The sequence below is a fragment of the Lycorma delicatula genome, chromosome 2 (genome assembly GCF_047948215.1).
Source record: "Lycorma delicatula isolate Av1 chromosome 2, ASM4794821v1, whole genome shotgun sequence".
Lineage (NCBI taxonomy): Eukaryota > Metazoa > Arthropoda > Insecta > Hemiptera > Fulgoridae > Lycorma > Lycorma delicatula.
The window spans coordinates 106,171,499-106,186,713 of NC_134456.1; the positions used below are offsets into that span (position 1 = coordinate 106,171,499).

The 15,215-nt window shown below is 29.9% G+C and overlaps 1 protein-coding gene across 1 annotated transcript in view; it reads right to left on the reverse strand.

Annotated features, from left to right (window-relative positions):
- LOC142319923 (cholecystokinin receptor type A-like) overlaps nucleotides 1-14,848 on the reverse strand; it is a 329,812-nt gene extending 314,964 nt beyond the window's left edge. Inside the window, exon 1 of the mRNA XM_075357597.1 lies at nucleotides 14,603-14,848. Within this exon, the coding sequence (XP_075213712.1) occupies nucleotides 14,603-14,848 (246 nt within the window). The remainder of the gene's footprint in view (nucleotides 1-14,602) is intronic.
- Nucleotides 14,849-15,215: the final 367 nt, after the last annotated feature.

Here is a 15,215-nt window from a genome sequence, read left to right on the forward strand (position 1 = left end):
CGATAATTAAATAAAAATGAAATTTAATATAAGCAAATAATTTAAAAAAAGTTGGAAATGTATTGCATAACTTTCCTGGCTACGCCGGTCAAATCATGCGATTACGTTCTAAAATTAGTATTAAATAAATAAAAATTAAAATTCCAACATTTTTTATTGTTTTCTTAAAACAGCGGCACGGCATTAAAGGGATATTTTGTGATTTTTATTCTCACAAAAATAAGTTTTGGCGTTGATAATTTGGAATTGTAAAAAAAAAATTGTTTTGTGGCTCCCTTACTCCAGGCGGAGTATTTGGATAAAATTAATGTCAATAAAGTAGCCCCAAAAAGTCAATATTAATTTTTTTTTTAAATTGTTCAAATATATTGAGAAATAAAGAAATACAGCCATAATTTTAGGTAAATCCAAATTTAAGTAATTTTTTAGGAAAAAGTGAAAATATTTTGAAAATCATTTCTTTACGCTCAAGGAGTGTAATGTATTTAGGGTGTATGTTTGTATGTATGTTTGTTTAAACTGTAGCAGTTCAACAGCTAAACCGATTTAGATGTATGGATCCACGTTGAAATTCTTACGTGTACGGGAGTGTCATAGACTATATAAATATGTATATGAACTGTGAACTGTGAGCCTCTATTACTGTGTTAGTTGGGTTTGAAGTGAATGATTCAAATCAATGGAATGAATAAAAATACAAATATAATAGAATTAAATTTACGTTGAATAAAACATAATAATATTAAATAAATTTCTGTTTAATAAAGATCTCTGTTTAATAATAACGGGCTTCCCGTGGAGACTGCATGTGAGGCTAAAGTGGTGAGGTGATGCCAGCACCTCGTGCGAGGCTAAACCAAACATCACCATCAACTGTTAACAAATTGGTTGCCTCCCGTGCGCTGTTTTATTATGTGCAATCGGGTGCTCTTACAATATCTCTGCAAACAATCGTCCGATTTTTAAATTTCAATTGGGATATTTGTTAGTAGGCTGAAGGCTAACTTTTGCATGCATCAGGAACACTCTCGATCTAACAGATCACGGTTATTCGGAAATCCTGTTATATCTTCTCAACCGATTTCTGATTTTTAAAATTTAAACGGTTATTTGCTAGTATGAAACAAAATCATGATGGTACCAAATGAGAACAAAAATTAACTGATACACTCAGAAAACTCGAGTGACCTGCGTTACGCTGAGACCAGATTGAGCCCGGAGAGCTCCGACAAACGGTTTTGGTAGAGTTTAATGATAGAAAGATTAGTGATAATCCTGTTTGCATCAGATTGAGGATCGAGCCAGCTATAGTCGAATTTGAAGTTTTCGGAGGATAGGGCAAAGTGGAACGGCGTATGACACTAATATTGTGCTGGGCTGTGACGATGTATAAACTACAAAAGACTAGATAGAGCTGTGGTAGATCTGAGCACTCACATCTTTACCAAAGGTCAGGTATACGTAGCACTGAGTTGGGCGAGACAATTGGAGCGTTTAGCCATTAGTTGTTTGGATCCCAGAAAATTACCTATGGTCCGCTCGATAAAACGTCTCTCGAGGAACTCAACCGTTTGAGAAATCTATAAGTTTAGATTATTATATGCCAATTAAATAAATAAATTGAAATGTTTACAATTTCCTCATTTGTCTCAGTACGTTAAAAACGTGTTATCCGTAGGTTTTCGATTCGTGAGTTTTGATGACTAAAATGCATTAAATAATAAAAAAAATTACAAAAATAAATAAAACAAGACTTCTACAAAAAAAAAAATAAATAAATAAATTGAACTAAAAAAACGACAATAAATCGAACTAAAAAAAGGTATGGAAATAAAGAACTAAATATTGTTATGCAGTATTTAATTAAATAAAATAATGGGTGAAAAATCAACTTTCAGATAATTTTAATCTGTTTAAATATATTTTTCATGTTGCAGAAATAGCAAGCATCGTTGTCTAGTGATTAAGTTCTCACCAGATTTTACATCGATAAGAAAATTTTGTCCTTCAACGGAAATATTTAACAGTCGGGAGGCTCAGAATAGTAATTGTCCTACATTAAAGAGCTTTGAATAGTAATTATCCTATATTAAAGAGCCCCCTGATTGCATTTAAAAATTCTCGTTGAAGGACAAGATTTTTTTTAATAGTGCTAATCATTTACGGATGAATTATTTTCTGTTTCTTCAACATGAAAAATATATTTAAACTGCCTGAAAATTGATTGGTCACCACTATTTTCTTCAATTAAATACTGCATAATAATTTTGTTTTCTTAAGTTCCGGGGCAACCGTTAGGTATTGCTTCAGAGGATGAGATTAAGAAAATATTTAGTCCTTTATTTCCACACCTTATTTCCTTTTTTTAGTTCGATTTAATGAAGATTTTTTAGTTCAATTTATTTATTTATTTTTGGGAGGTGAAACTGTGTTTATTAATTTTTATAATTGTTTTTATTATTTGTAAATACAGTAGGCATTTGGTGATGATGAAATTTCAATACTTCGACATTTTAAACTCAATAAGTGTTGTAAATTGAGCTTTTAAGCTTTTAAAAATTCAAAAAACGATTTTTCGTAGCTAAAGATTATAGGAATGACATGGAGGAATAATTTTTGTACTCAAGTAAGGCATATCAAAATCGAAAATATTAATGTAAAAATTTCCCATTAACTCCTTATCTGTCAAGAAACAGCTATAGAAGAAAAAATTTCAATTTTTTTTTTGAGGTGGGTATGAAAATTAAAAAAAATTGGGCAGTTTAAACTTAAACGCTGATTAAAAGTTCAAGTTTTGTGAAAAAAAAAATTTTTATTCCAGCAAAATTCTTAAATTTTATTAGGCCAAAACATCCCCACCCTTTTTGAGAATTTTTGTAAAAATTTAATATAAAAAATTCTTCCCCCTGAGGACGGTATCTTACTAACCAAGAATATTAGTTTACGGAGTTTGAAGTTATTAAGCTTCAAATACGTACGTAAAAATGGTTATTTTGGGCTTAGGATAACGTTAAAATTTTATTTTTTCAACTCTATTATAAAAAGTTAGGATATTTCATTCGGTAAAAAATGTTTATTACACTTCCTGTTCCCTAAAATTCCTGTATTTGTATGTTTTGTTGTATTACAATGAGAATGTGTATTCTGCTTCAGGAGTGACATTTATCTCATGTCAAGTCATCTCATCATGTCAGGCATCAAGAGTTATCTGGTTTTGAACTTAAAGTAAATACAACAGAATGAGAAATAAAACTATTAAAATTAAAGTAACCATTTAAAATACTATAAATCCAATAATATAAAATAAATGGCGTAATCCATTAAAAATTTCAGAATATTATTATTTAATTTGTTCGTAAAGTTACAAATTATGTGTAATTTACCCGTTATATGGTAGATTAAAGTAGATAAGACGATGGTAATAAGCAGAAAAGCAAAAAACGTTCTTAAAGAAAAGAAGTCATTAATTTGTATATACCAAAAACAGTTTTATTAATTATAAAGTTCTTTAAAGTGAATCTTTATACAGTATTTCATGGTACAAAAACACGAACAATAGGAAAACTAGAAAGAATAAGAATGTGGTACTTTGAAATATGATTTTATAATAAAATGTTAGAAATTGGTTTTTTTTGACAAATTTTAAAACGAAGGAATTTTAAGACATATTTTAGAAGAAAATATTTACTAGTAAATCATACAAAAGGAGCGAGGTTAGCGGAATAAACAATAACGGTACAGCAGTGATATTTGATTAGACTGAAAAAAAAATTGGGAATTAAAAACCTTCAATATTAGAACAGATAGGATTAAAGTATACAAACCTACAATAGATAACTAAAGATAAAAATGGTAGTAAATTTATCAAGATCAACCTAAAAGAGAAAAGGGTGTGAAAGTTATCAGATCTCACCAATTGTTTACAAACAATCAAAACTGAAATCGCAGAACGGCAATTTTCAGTGGAAACTAAAATTGACTGATAAATTTATCTCTACAGAATATTTTTTAAAAATCGAAGCAGAGAATAAGTGGACTCTAGAGATAAACCAAAATTGCCAACCATTCAATTCAATCCAAACAATAGGCTTCACATTATATGTTGGATATTTATTAAGTAAATAGCTGTTGCAAAAACCGAAATAAATAATTAATTAAAGCACTAAGATCTGGTGTTGAAACTGAAAGCTGGTATTGAAATTTGAAGTAATTATTCAAGAAATAATTTGTTTTATAGAATACAGTATATGACTAAGAAAAAAATGCAATCTTTCCTGTCAAGAAATTCTCACCAACTATTGATAACAAAATTTTAAAACATGCTTTTAAACAAATCTAAAAATTGGATTATCCAGTAAAAATTAATCTTGTTTTTAACGAAATAATATGTATAAAGTTGTCTATTTTCGCAAGACCACAATGAAAAGCATGGGGCGCGACCTCAGTTCTATTCTACACCTTAACTTTATTCATCCAAAGAGATTAACTAGATATTATATATTGAAGCTGTGATTTCTATTTCGCATCAAAACCTTTGTCATATTTAAAGAATTTATAAAGATATTGAATATAAAAGCGCGCCCCGTGCTTTTCATTGTGCTCTTGCAAAAACTTTATACATATTATTTTGTTGAAAACAAAAGTGTTTAAAAGCACATTTAAATTTTTTTATATTTTTTATTAGTATGTCTAAATAATTAAATACCATCACAAATGCTACAGTTTCCTTTTTGTGTTTAACCACCGTTACGTATTACTTCAGAGGATGAGATGAATTATCTGTAGCGTATGTGAAAATGCCATGTCTGACCGGGGTTCGAACCAGGGACCTCCGGAAGAAAGGCCGAGACGCTACCACTCGCGCCACCGAGTCCGGCTCACAAATTAAACATAGATTGACGCAAGATGCAGGTATTGTGATGTTACAGTACCATCTTGAAAACTTGAATATAATACGGGAGTTTTCGATATATCGTATAAGAATGTTCGAAGCGTTACGTTGGTTGATCGACTACATCGATTTTCATTCCAAAACCCTACCTATTACGCACGTGTACTACTACTTTTCACCTTCTGCGCATGTATACTATCCGTTAACCGTAGAACGAAGTGAACTAAAGAAAAGCGTGTAAAATGTAACGGATATTGATAAACATTTTTTTTCATACAGCATAACCTGAAAATAAATTATTATCATCATTGCATATAATGAAAGATAAAATTTTAGTATTTAATAATAACAAAATTTACGACTAATAATAACAGAGAAAACATTAATTTTAATTTCGGTTTGATAACTAAGAGGAAATCACTACTTCAGAAACTCCCTGATAAATTCAACGAATTCTTTGTAAACATTACTGAAGTCAGGTAACGCAAATTTAACCCACCGGGTTGGTCTAGTGGTTAACGCGTCTTCCCAAATCAGCTGATTTGGAAGTCGAAAGTTACAGCGTTCAAGTCCTAGTAAAGCCAGATATTTTTACATGGATTTGAATACTAGATCGTGGATACCGGTGTTCTTTGGTGGTTGGGTTTCAATTAACCACACATCTCAGGAATGGTCGAACTGAGAATGTACAAGACTAACACTTCATTTACACTCACACATATCATCCTCATTCATCCTCTGAAGAATTATCTAAACGGTAGTTACCGGAGGCTAAACAGGAAAAAGAAGAAGGTAACGCAAATTTGACTTCGCTCCTACTCATTGATTACCACTCTCAAATACTTTGTTAAGTAAAAAAAATGCTGGATTTGATAAGATGGCAAGACCATGTAAGAAATAAGTATTTAAGAACAATCGGAGAGAACAGGAAAATGCTAAATATTATTGAATATAGGAATAGGAATTGGCTAGAACATTGTATGAGAAGATGTTTATTAGTGGATGCGATAGAAGGATTAATAAACGTAAGGAGAGGAAGAGATTTCAATTGATGGATGGGATTATGGAAAAGGGAAAATATGCGGAAAAAAGAGGTTAGAAAAGGATAGAACAAGGTGGAGAGCAGCAGCCGTGACAGGACCTGCCCTAATTGTAGAACACTATAAATGAATGACTTGATAACAGTACATATACTTTACTTGAGATTTAAGGAGTTACTTGAAGAAAAAGATTCTCAATCTAATTTTGGTGATTATAGGCCAGTAGACACCTTATAAGTTTTTGAAACAAGCAGTATTTTGATAATCATAAAATTTGCATAATTTTCAAGTAATTGCTCCTCAACAGCATAGTTCCTATCCTTCTACTACTGCAGCCGTAATTCAATTTATTAATGACATTTTTAAAAGTAATCGGCAAACATGGTTACCCTTGGTTTGTTTTTTAACCTTAGCCGAGAGTTACATAAAATTCTTCTAAAAAAAAAAAGAATTCTGAAAAATTAGTGAACTAGCAAACTCATGAGTTAGATCATATTTAAATGGAAAACACAGTTTGCTAAGTTTTAAAATCAGAGATGTTAGCCTTATATTTTATTCTAAAATAAAACTCCCGTAGAGTTTCATCGTACTGTTACATGTTCAGGAGTCTGTACGCTACTTGTAGAATGATATTTTTCACTACATTCATTCACTTTACTCTAGTGATGTAATATTCATTATCCTGATTTTTTTAAGGAAAGTGTTCTTAAACTAGCAATATATTTAAATTACAAAAAAATAGGAAACCAAATTAATGGTCCGTGAAAACCTGCGACTTAATTATTGTGCACCATATTTTAAAGAATGAATATGAGTTGGGTAATACCAAATATATCAGTAAAACTGGTTCTTATAACAGAATTTCTTTGTACAACTGACATTTTTACGAGAGTCTTTATTATCCATGCCTAAATGTTTATAGCTGGCTGCTTCAAGGAATTAATATTCATTAAAAACTAGTTCGGACTAGATCTCTAAAAAAACTAAATCAACCCTGTCTCTTAAATGATAATTAAATTGTTGGTGGAGAATTAATAGTTTAATATGAGTCACTATGTAATAAGCAAACTTCAGAAATTAACATTTTTTTTTTGTTTAAAAGACTGAAAAGAATGTTAACTCACTCTCTTATTTTTACTGCAATGAAATTTATGTAGATGTCTGTCTCTCTCTCGCTCTCAATCTCTCTCTCTCTCTCTCTGTATGTGTATGTATGTATGTATGTGTGTGTGTGTGTGTGTGTGTGTGTGTGTGTGTGCGCGCGCACACACACACCTGATGGACATAACTGGGTCGCGTAATGCATGGTTACTGACCTTTCAAGAAAAATTACTTACAGCGTACGGAACACAATCCCTTAACATATAATTGAAATATAGGTTTATACTTTTCGAACGCATTTATATATTTTAGTATAATATACACATATATATTTACTTGTGTGTGTTGAAATATATATATTATTATTATTATTATGCTTTTACGGCCAACATGGGATCACTTAAGTCAATTTTAGTTGGATCATTTCTGAGAAAAGCGTGTTATTTTATTCTTCCGAGCTCCCCAGTATAGTATTTCTTCAACCGTTCAGATCTTGCTTTCTTTTCTTCATCCGTAAACACCCTCTTCGTTGTATTTTGTCGTTTGTCTGTCTTTTGTTTAAATCTAATACTTTTGTCTTTTAGCTTTGTAATTTTTTCAGTTTTATTCTGTAGGTCAGTCAGGGAAATTCGCAATTCTTTCATATCTTCTCTAATTTGTTTGATCCATCCTACTTCTAGCTTTTGGAACAAGAGTTTTTCAATGATATTTCTTGACCGTCTTGTTTCCGGTGTCCTTATGAGATGAGATGACCAAAGAAAGAGATTCTTTTTTTCCGCATAGTATCAGTAACAGGCTCTATTTCTCGATACACCACCTCATTTGGCACAATCCACCATTGGCCTTCTTTTTGGTGTTTTTTATTGATACACGTTCTGTCACGTTTAATCATTTTATACACATATATATATAGTTCACAGCGCGCGCACATTGCTAAAGCTTATCATCAACGAAAAATTAGTACTGGACATTAATCATCGGATTTTTCTACTACACTGCTGTAACAATGACATCGACGCTTAAAAGCGCATGATGCAGTGTTTGTTCGTATAAATTTGTTTTTATGATTGATGAAGGAAGACGCATAACTCGTGGAGTAGAGCGTGAGGAGAAGCATTTTGTTTATGATGGAAAGGTATATTTACTTCCTCTCACGCTGGTAATTTCATTCCAGTTCAGAATATTGTTCTTTATTACCTGGTTTATTTATTTATTTTTTATAATAAAATTTTAATAATGATCCATTATTGCAATTTTCAGATCACTCAGGCGAAACGAATCAGTATCATAAATTGGATCTATTTTATATAATATATATATTAAATCTGTTTTTTGTAGATAAAATTTGTAATTATAAAAATTAATAGTGACTAAAAAAATATGAACACTAAATAAATGAAAATAGTGTGATTGTTTCAAAATATATGTATCAGAAAGTAATAAATTAATTAAAATTTTACAAGAGTGCAACTAATCATACAGATAAACTTACAGACGTGGGTAGGTCATTAAGCATCCGACATTCTATAGAATTATTTATTTTTTCGTTAGTGGTAATACAATTAACCTTAATATTATAATAATAATATACATCAAATTATAAATTAGTTACTACTGTACTGCAATATTAAAGTAGACAGTGGTGGCCGCACATTGACAGTATAGTAATAAATAATCCACCTGTATTTCATTTCTGCATCGTTATTATTTTACTGATTTAAATTTTATTCCATTACCTCTTCAAACAGTTCTATTCAGTTATTTTAATACATTAAATTTTAATAATCCGTATCTTTTTTACTATAATGCACATAACAAATACAGACAGCTTATTTAAAATGTCGTTTTCTACATAAAATCGTTCAAAATGAGTAAATAATTATTAAAAAGATGAACAAAAATAACTAACAATAAATAAAAGTTATCCACAAAAAGAGAATGAAAAGTTGCAAAAAAATAGAATAAACTTCAAATATTTATTTAATATTATACATTTCCTTTTTAAATGACGTAATTGAAACCTACACTAAATTAAAAACAATTACAACTTATCATGCTTAATTTTAATTTGACTTCATTCACAGTAACAAAAAATATTAAGAATACATGAATAATAGTATTGTTTTTCTATTTTTAGTGTGTTCTAAAGTACTTAAAGATGTAGGAGGGGGTTTTCAATTAAACCCGGGTGGTATTTTTTTATGTATACTCGCAATTTTTCTTCACAGATGAAGCCAATTTGTATGAGATTTATTTTAGTTTTTAAAAGTTTCCTGTAGTTATTCCACTTATAGGTCTGTTTTAAGATAATTTAAAACAAAATAACATTAAACTATAATAAAATAAATAACATTTTAATAAAAAAAGTACCTTCGAAAATTAGAAAATTCTTTTAATAAAAAATTTCACGCTTTATCTATAAGATTTGAAAATAATTTTAATACCCTTATCGTTACCATCGCTTAATACTAAATATGTAATGACAGTTTTGTATCTTTCTGATATTTAAGGAATTCTGATGCGAAAATTTCAATAAAAAATGTATAAATGGCATTTTTCCTTTCAGGGACTTTCTTCACCTTAAGCATTCTGTGTCTTTTTTTACGTCTTCCATTCTTCTAAGATTAAGATGTAGTTTATCGTCCTTACTTTGAAAATAGGTGCAATGTTTTTTTTTTTTCAAGTCAAACCTTATTTTTAAAAAATAAATGAAAACAGTAGTACTAGGATCGTTCGGAATATTATCGGCCTGACCAAGAGATTGCTCAAATACAACCAAATGACAAAGATATTTTTTCAAGTATGATCCTTTAGTCGGGGCGTGGTTCGAAATTCCATACGACCATTTAGTTGCTTGTTTGTGGTGATTAAATAAATCAAATAAGTATTGACACTTTTTGAAAAATGGATAAAAAGAATTCCGACGGAATATAAAAAGAATTGAATTCCATCTTTAAATGATTCTTCTCCTTCATTTTCGATGGAAAAAAGTGGGTAACTAAATTTAATCATAGCCGTATATCCATTCAAAATGATTAACGCTTGAGACGACCAAAGATCGCTACGACCGACGAAATCGTCACAAAAATTTTCAATTTCGTATTAAATATACGAAATTAAATATACGCACATATCAGTGCGAGCTTGCTGACATAAACGTCGATAGACCGTGGCCCATTATATTTCATACGATATTCTGAGTATAAAAAATCTTACCGCTTGATGGGTGCCGCGTTTGTTAACAGATGACCAAAAACGCATTCGACTTTTCATGGCTGTTTAGACTTTTTTCAAGGGGATTCCTCTAGATTCTTCGGTCTTTTATAACAGTAGATAAAACATGGATTCACCATTAAAAGTCAGAGAAAAAATAGTGTGTAAAAGCAGAAGAAAGTGCAACAAAGAAAGTGAAATTGGTTCCGGTGGCAGGAAACGTCATTACTATGGTATTTTGGGATTCTCGTAGTGTGGTGCTCGCATACGAGCACCACTCGTATTCACTGAAAAGGACCATCATCGGGGAGTATTACGCTTCACTACTGGAACAACTGAAGGATGATATTAACTCTAAATGTCCCAATCTGCCCAAAAAAAGTGTTCTTTCACCAGGGAAATGTGCTTGCACACACATCTCGGGTTATTACTCCATGATCTTCGCTTTGAAGTTCTTCTACATGCGATGTATTCGCTGAACTCGACTCCCAGATATTACTTCCCCTTCCCAAATTATGAGAAATTGCTCGCTGGAAGACGATTCATTTCAAATGATGAGGTCAAAGCTGACACAATTTTTTTTTCAGGAGATTACTGAGGACATTAAAAAGATAGAAAAACGTTGGTCTAAGTGTATCGAATTGGAAGGTAACTAGTTTGAAAAACAAATAAAATATTTTTGAAAAATCTTTTGTTTTCTTTGTCAGGCTAAGACCTTTTCAAAAAGCCATCGATGTTTAAAAAATAGAATAAAATTAGTAACATTAAACAAATCACTATTATCTTCTCTTAAAAAATATAGTAATCAGACATAAAATTACTGTATCTCCACATTTAGATGTGACCATCAGGTTGACGAAATAAATTTAAAATCCTATAATAATGCTAATAATTTAAATTTAAAAAAAATAATAAAAATAATAAAGACGTAATGTTTATTTTAGCAATAAAATTCTCAAATAATTAATTCCTGTATTTCATAGCTTCCTTTGTACATCCATCCTGACCCAATAGAGGAACACACGACCGGGATCGTCACAAGACGATCCCGGTCATCTTACCACCCCTTCTGTTTTTAACCCTGATGGGCCCTACCGAAGGGCAACGTCTGGAGCCTCAATACTTGATTACGTCTATCAGTCATCAGTATGGTCTCTATCAGGATGACACCGATGCAAATGCCTCGAAAGAGATTTCCATCGGAGTTAAAACCCATTAAATATCAAAAGATAATTTTTCAAACTCACCTAACCTGTATCAAAACAAAAAAAAAATGATAACCAATAAAAATTTACAAATTGAGCTATAACAAAACATTAATTTCATACCCTCAAAAATTGTTTGCGATGTCACAGTTTTGACCTTCCATACTAAAGCATCCAAAATTACCAATCACGAACATACCAAACAACAACCGGCCACAATTGCCGAATGCACCTACTCTGACGTAAAAGCACCCAAACAGATTCCTAGCCACCCAGGTTACTGTTCTACACCAAATACCCTCTGCGGTCCTTTCGAGCGCCAAAAACTTTAAAAATCTTCCAACAATGCGCCACTCATCTCTAAATTTTCAGTTAGCCTGCAAAGTCAGACTCGAACCAGTACCCTCAAGCACCCTGAGCACCTCTGCACGCCTAAACTTATATTTTGAACAGACGTACAGCACACGATATGCTTCATCATCTGATATTAAGCATTGAGGACACTGACCTGAGTCAGTCAAGCCAAATCAGATGGGAAGAAAATAGAAACTAAAGTAAGACTTTAGTTTCTATTTTGCATAGTACTGGGTTAATGCAAAACATTTAGTATTGTCGTGTATATTTTTTATGTTAGATCTTTTATGGTTTTTAGTTTTCTTTTTAGTCTTTTTATTATCCGAGAGTGGGCCCTTTACACTTATTTCGGTCTTTGTTAAATTCTGTTCACTTTTGGTTTTATTTTAGATTTTATCTGTGATATTAGTTGTAAGTTTTATTCATCTTTTAGATTAGCATTATTTTCTTTTATTTTTTAATAAAAAAAATTCCGGGCGATGATAACGCACAGGTGTTTTTCGCCCCCCACCAAAAAAAAACTTTAGAAGTTTTTTTTTTTAATTTAAATCCTTTTACTGAAGTCTTTCTAATTAAAAATTCTTTATTATGTTTATTTTTAATGTGATTATTTGTAATTTAAAATACAAATGAAAGAAAATTACCTAATTCAGACCTTAATATTGAGTCGCATGTATAGTGAACTAGTTAAGTTCTGTTACTATAATTGTAAAAAAAAAAAAAAAATCTTGTTATGGAGTACAATTGGCCATATAATTTCTCAGTATAGCCTAATATTTCAGAAAAAACTTTATTTATTTACGTTATTTTCGTCAAGATTGAAGATCAGAGCTTAAAATGTAAATTTACATATAATATTTGCCATTTAATTTAGAAATGATTCTGTTAAAAATATTCCTTCATTATTTCTTTTAGATAACATTTTAAAATAATTGTGCTACTACACAAAAAGTTATTTTTAGTAAATTACTCATTCGTTAAAGAACTACTCCTAAAATATTGAAAACACAATTACAACTTTTACGTTAATGTTTCATAATCATAAATGTTAATAATAATTATCATAACAACTGTTAATATTTACTTATCGTGAATACATGTTTCCTAACCTCTAAAGTAATAGAATGCAGAAGTATAATTATAATTCTACAGATAAAAGGTGCAGTAGGTGAAATTCTCATGCTATTATTACAAATAATATTATTAACTTTAGCAAACTGTGAAAAGTATCTTGAGAATTTTCCCACTATTACTTTGTAGTTTATAGAGAATATTTAGTATGCGGTAATTAGTAGCAAAATAGAATTGTAAAACAATATATAATATTTTTATTTTTATCATAGTTATTCTAAAACTAATTAGAACGTATAGTCAAAACATATTGTTCCTTTTACTGTACATCTAGAAAGCAACTTCATTAGTTAATTTGAAACAAAATTTCATCGATTGAAACTCCTGGTTAAAGTTTGATTTGGTTGTTCCATGTTCAATTATTATTGGCATTTGTCTGTAGGGTTGTTTTTTAATTTGTTCCAGTTGCAAGGTTTTTATGAGGTTAAGGAATAGTTTATTTCTAAAAGAGATTGGAAATACCTTCTACTCCATTGTAGGGAATTATTTTCAGATCCTAGTAGTTGCAACTTTTACTTAGTTTTGACAATAGAATGAAAATACCAATGTTTTACTATCCTAGAAAGCATTAGTAATATCTTTTACTACTTAAATCATAAAATGTTTACTATTTTTATTTCTTCTATTATTTCTAGACTTTTGAATAATAATAATTAGGAAATCTAGTATTGGTTTTCTTCGAATCCGTTTGGTATAATTATTAATAAATAATTTTTTTAAAAATGATTTTTGGTGATGAACTTTGGACCATTCAATAAAAAATGAAATTAAGGGATTCATGACTGTTTCTCGTTATTTTTTAATTACTTTTATTTCATTGTGTTTTTTGTAATATTATTCATCATAGGAATCAGAATGGTTTAAAAATATTGATAAGATATTGGATAAAAAGATTCTGAAGAGTCTGCTTCCTGATGAAGAATGACAAATGAAAAAATAATTAAAAATTATCCTGATGCCCTACCACCCTTGATTATATTTTTGTCAAAGGATTTTAGGTTGAAGTATACTTATAAAGTATTGATGTTGTATTATTTTATTTTTAAATTGTTCTGTTAATCTATGCTATCCTATGTCATCATTACTTGTTTCTTTCAAAATAACTGAACATAAACATAATGGGCTTATTTTAACCTTTTTGTGAAATCCAGTTTACGCCAACGTAAATGTGAAACAAAAAAAAAAAAATCCAAAACATATTCCCTATTAACTTAAATAACTAATTCTTGGAGGTTATTGCACCTAAAGATTTTTAAATAAGTTAAATAAGGGAAAGTGTACAAATATTAAAAATAATAATTATTATGTGGATTAAATCATTTTCCACAAGGATAAAAAACCACGTGGTCAATAATGACCACGAAATAACGGGTGATCTTAAAATATGGAAACGGCTTCATATGTAAAAAATGAGAGACATTAGGAGGTTGAAACAAGTGAGGATATACACAGTTACAAAATTAATACTTTATGGTGTGATTGAAATTTTTGTCCGCCACATATGATCCGCCATATTATATCAATTTTTTTTTTTAAATAGGAAGGTGGACACTTAAATATAATACTAGGAGTTACATATAATCAACTCTATCAACAAAAAAAAATTATTAATATAAGGTGTAACCTAATAAAACTAAGTTTAATTAAATATAAATATCAAAACTTACCAGATTTAGTAGATACACATTTGTCACAGTTCTCATCCTTTTATTTTGAGCGAGCGTCACTAACACTAATGTATTACCGGAAACGGCAAGAATAAATATCGCGACATACAGCGATATTATAGCGACACTTGGACCACCACCTTGATCAGACACGACAGTAACATTAGTCGATTGCACTTCATCAGTCACATTAATAATGTTCATCAACCACGTATCGTTAAACCAATCACGTTTTTCATTCGTCATCACGTAATTCAGTAAAATTTTACTTTTACTTAGTAATTATAATGAATTTATATTACATTATAGAATACTTATGCTATATTAAATTACACTGTAAATAGGTAGTAGAATAATATTATTCCTTTAATAAAATAAAAAGCAAAAACATCAATTAATAACAAAAAAATTAAAAATTAATTAATGAATTCATAAAATAAAATAGAAATACTCGCTTATCACTTATACAGAATAAAATATAAAATTTTAACTTTGTAGTAAATACTATATTAAACTTCTCTATATTTTGTAATATAGTATAAAAAAAGAGAAGGTATTTATAACTGACAAATATATGATTATCGTAACTATTTTGAGATATTGTTACAGTATT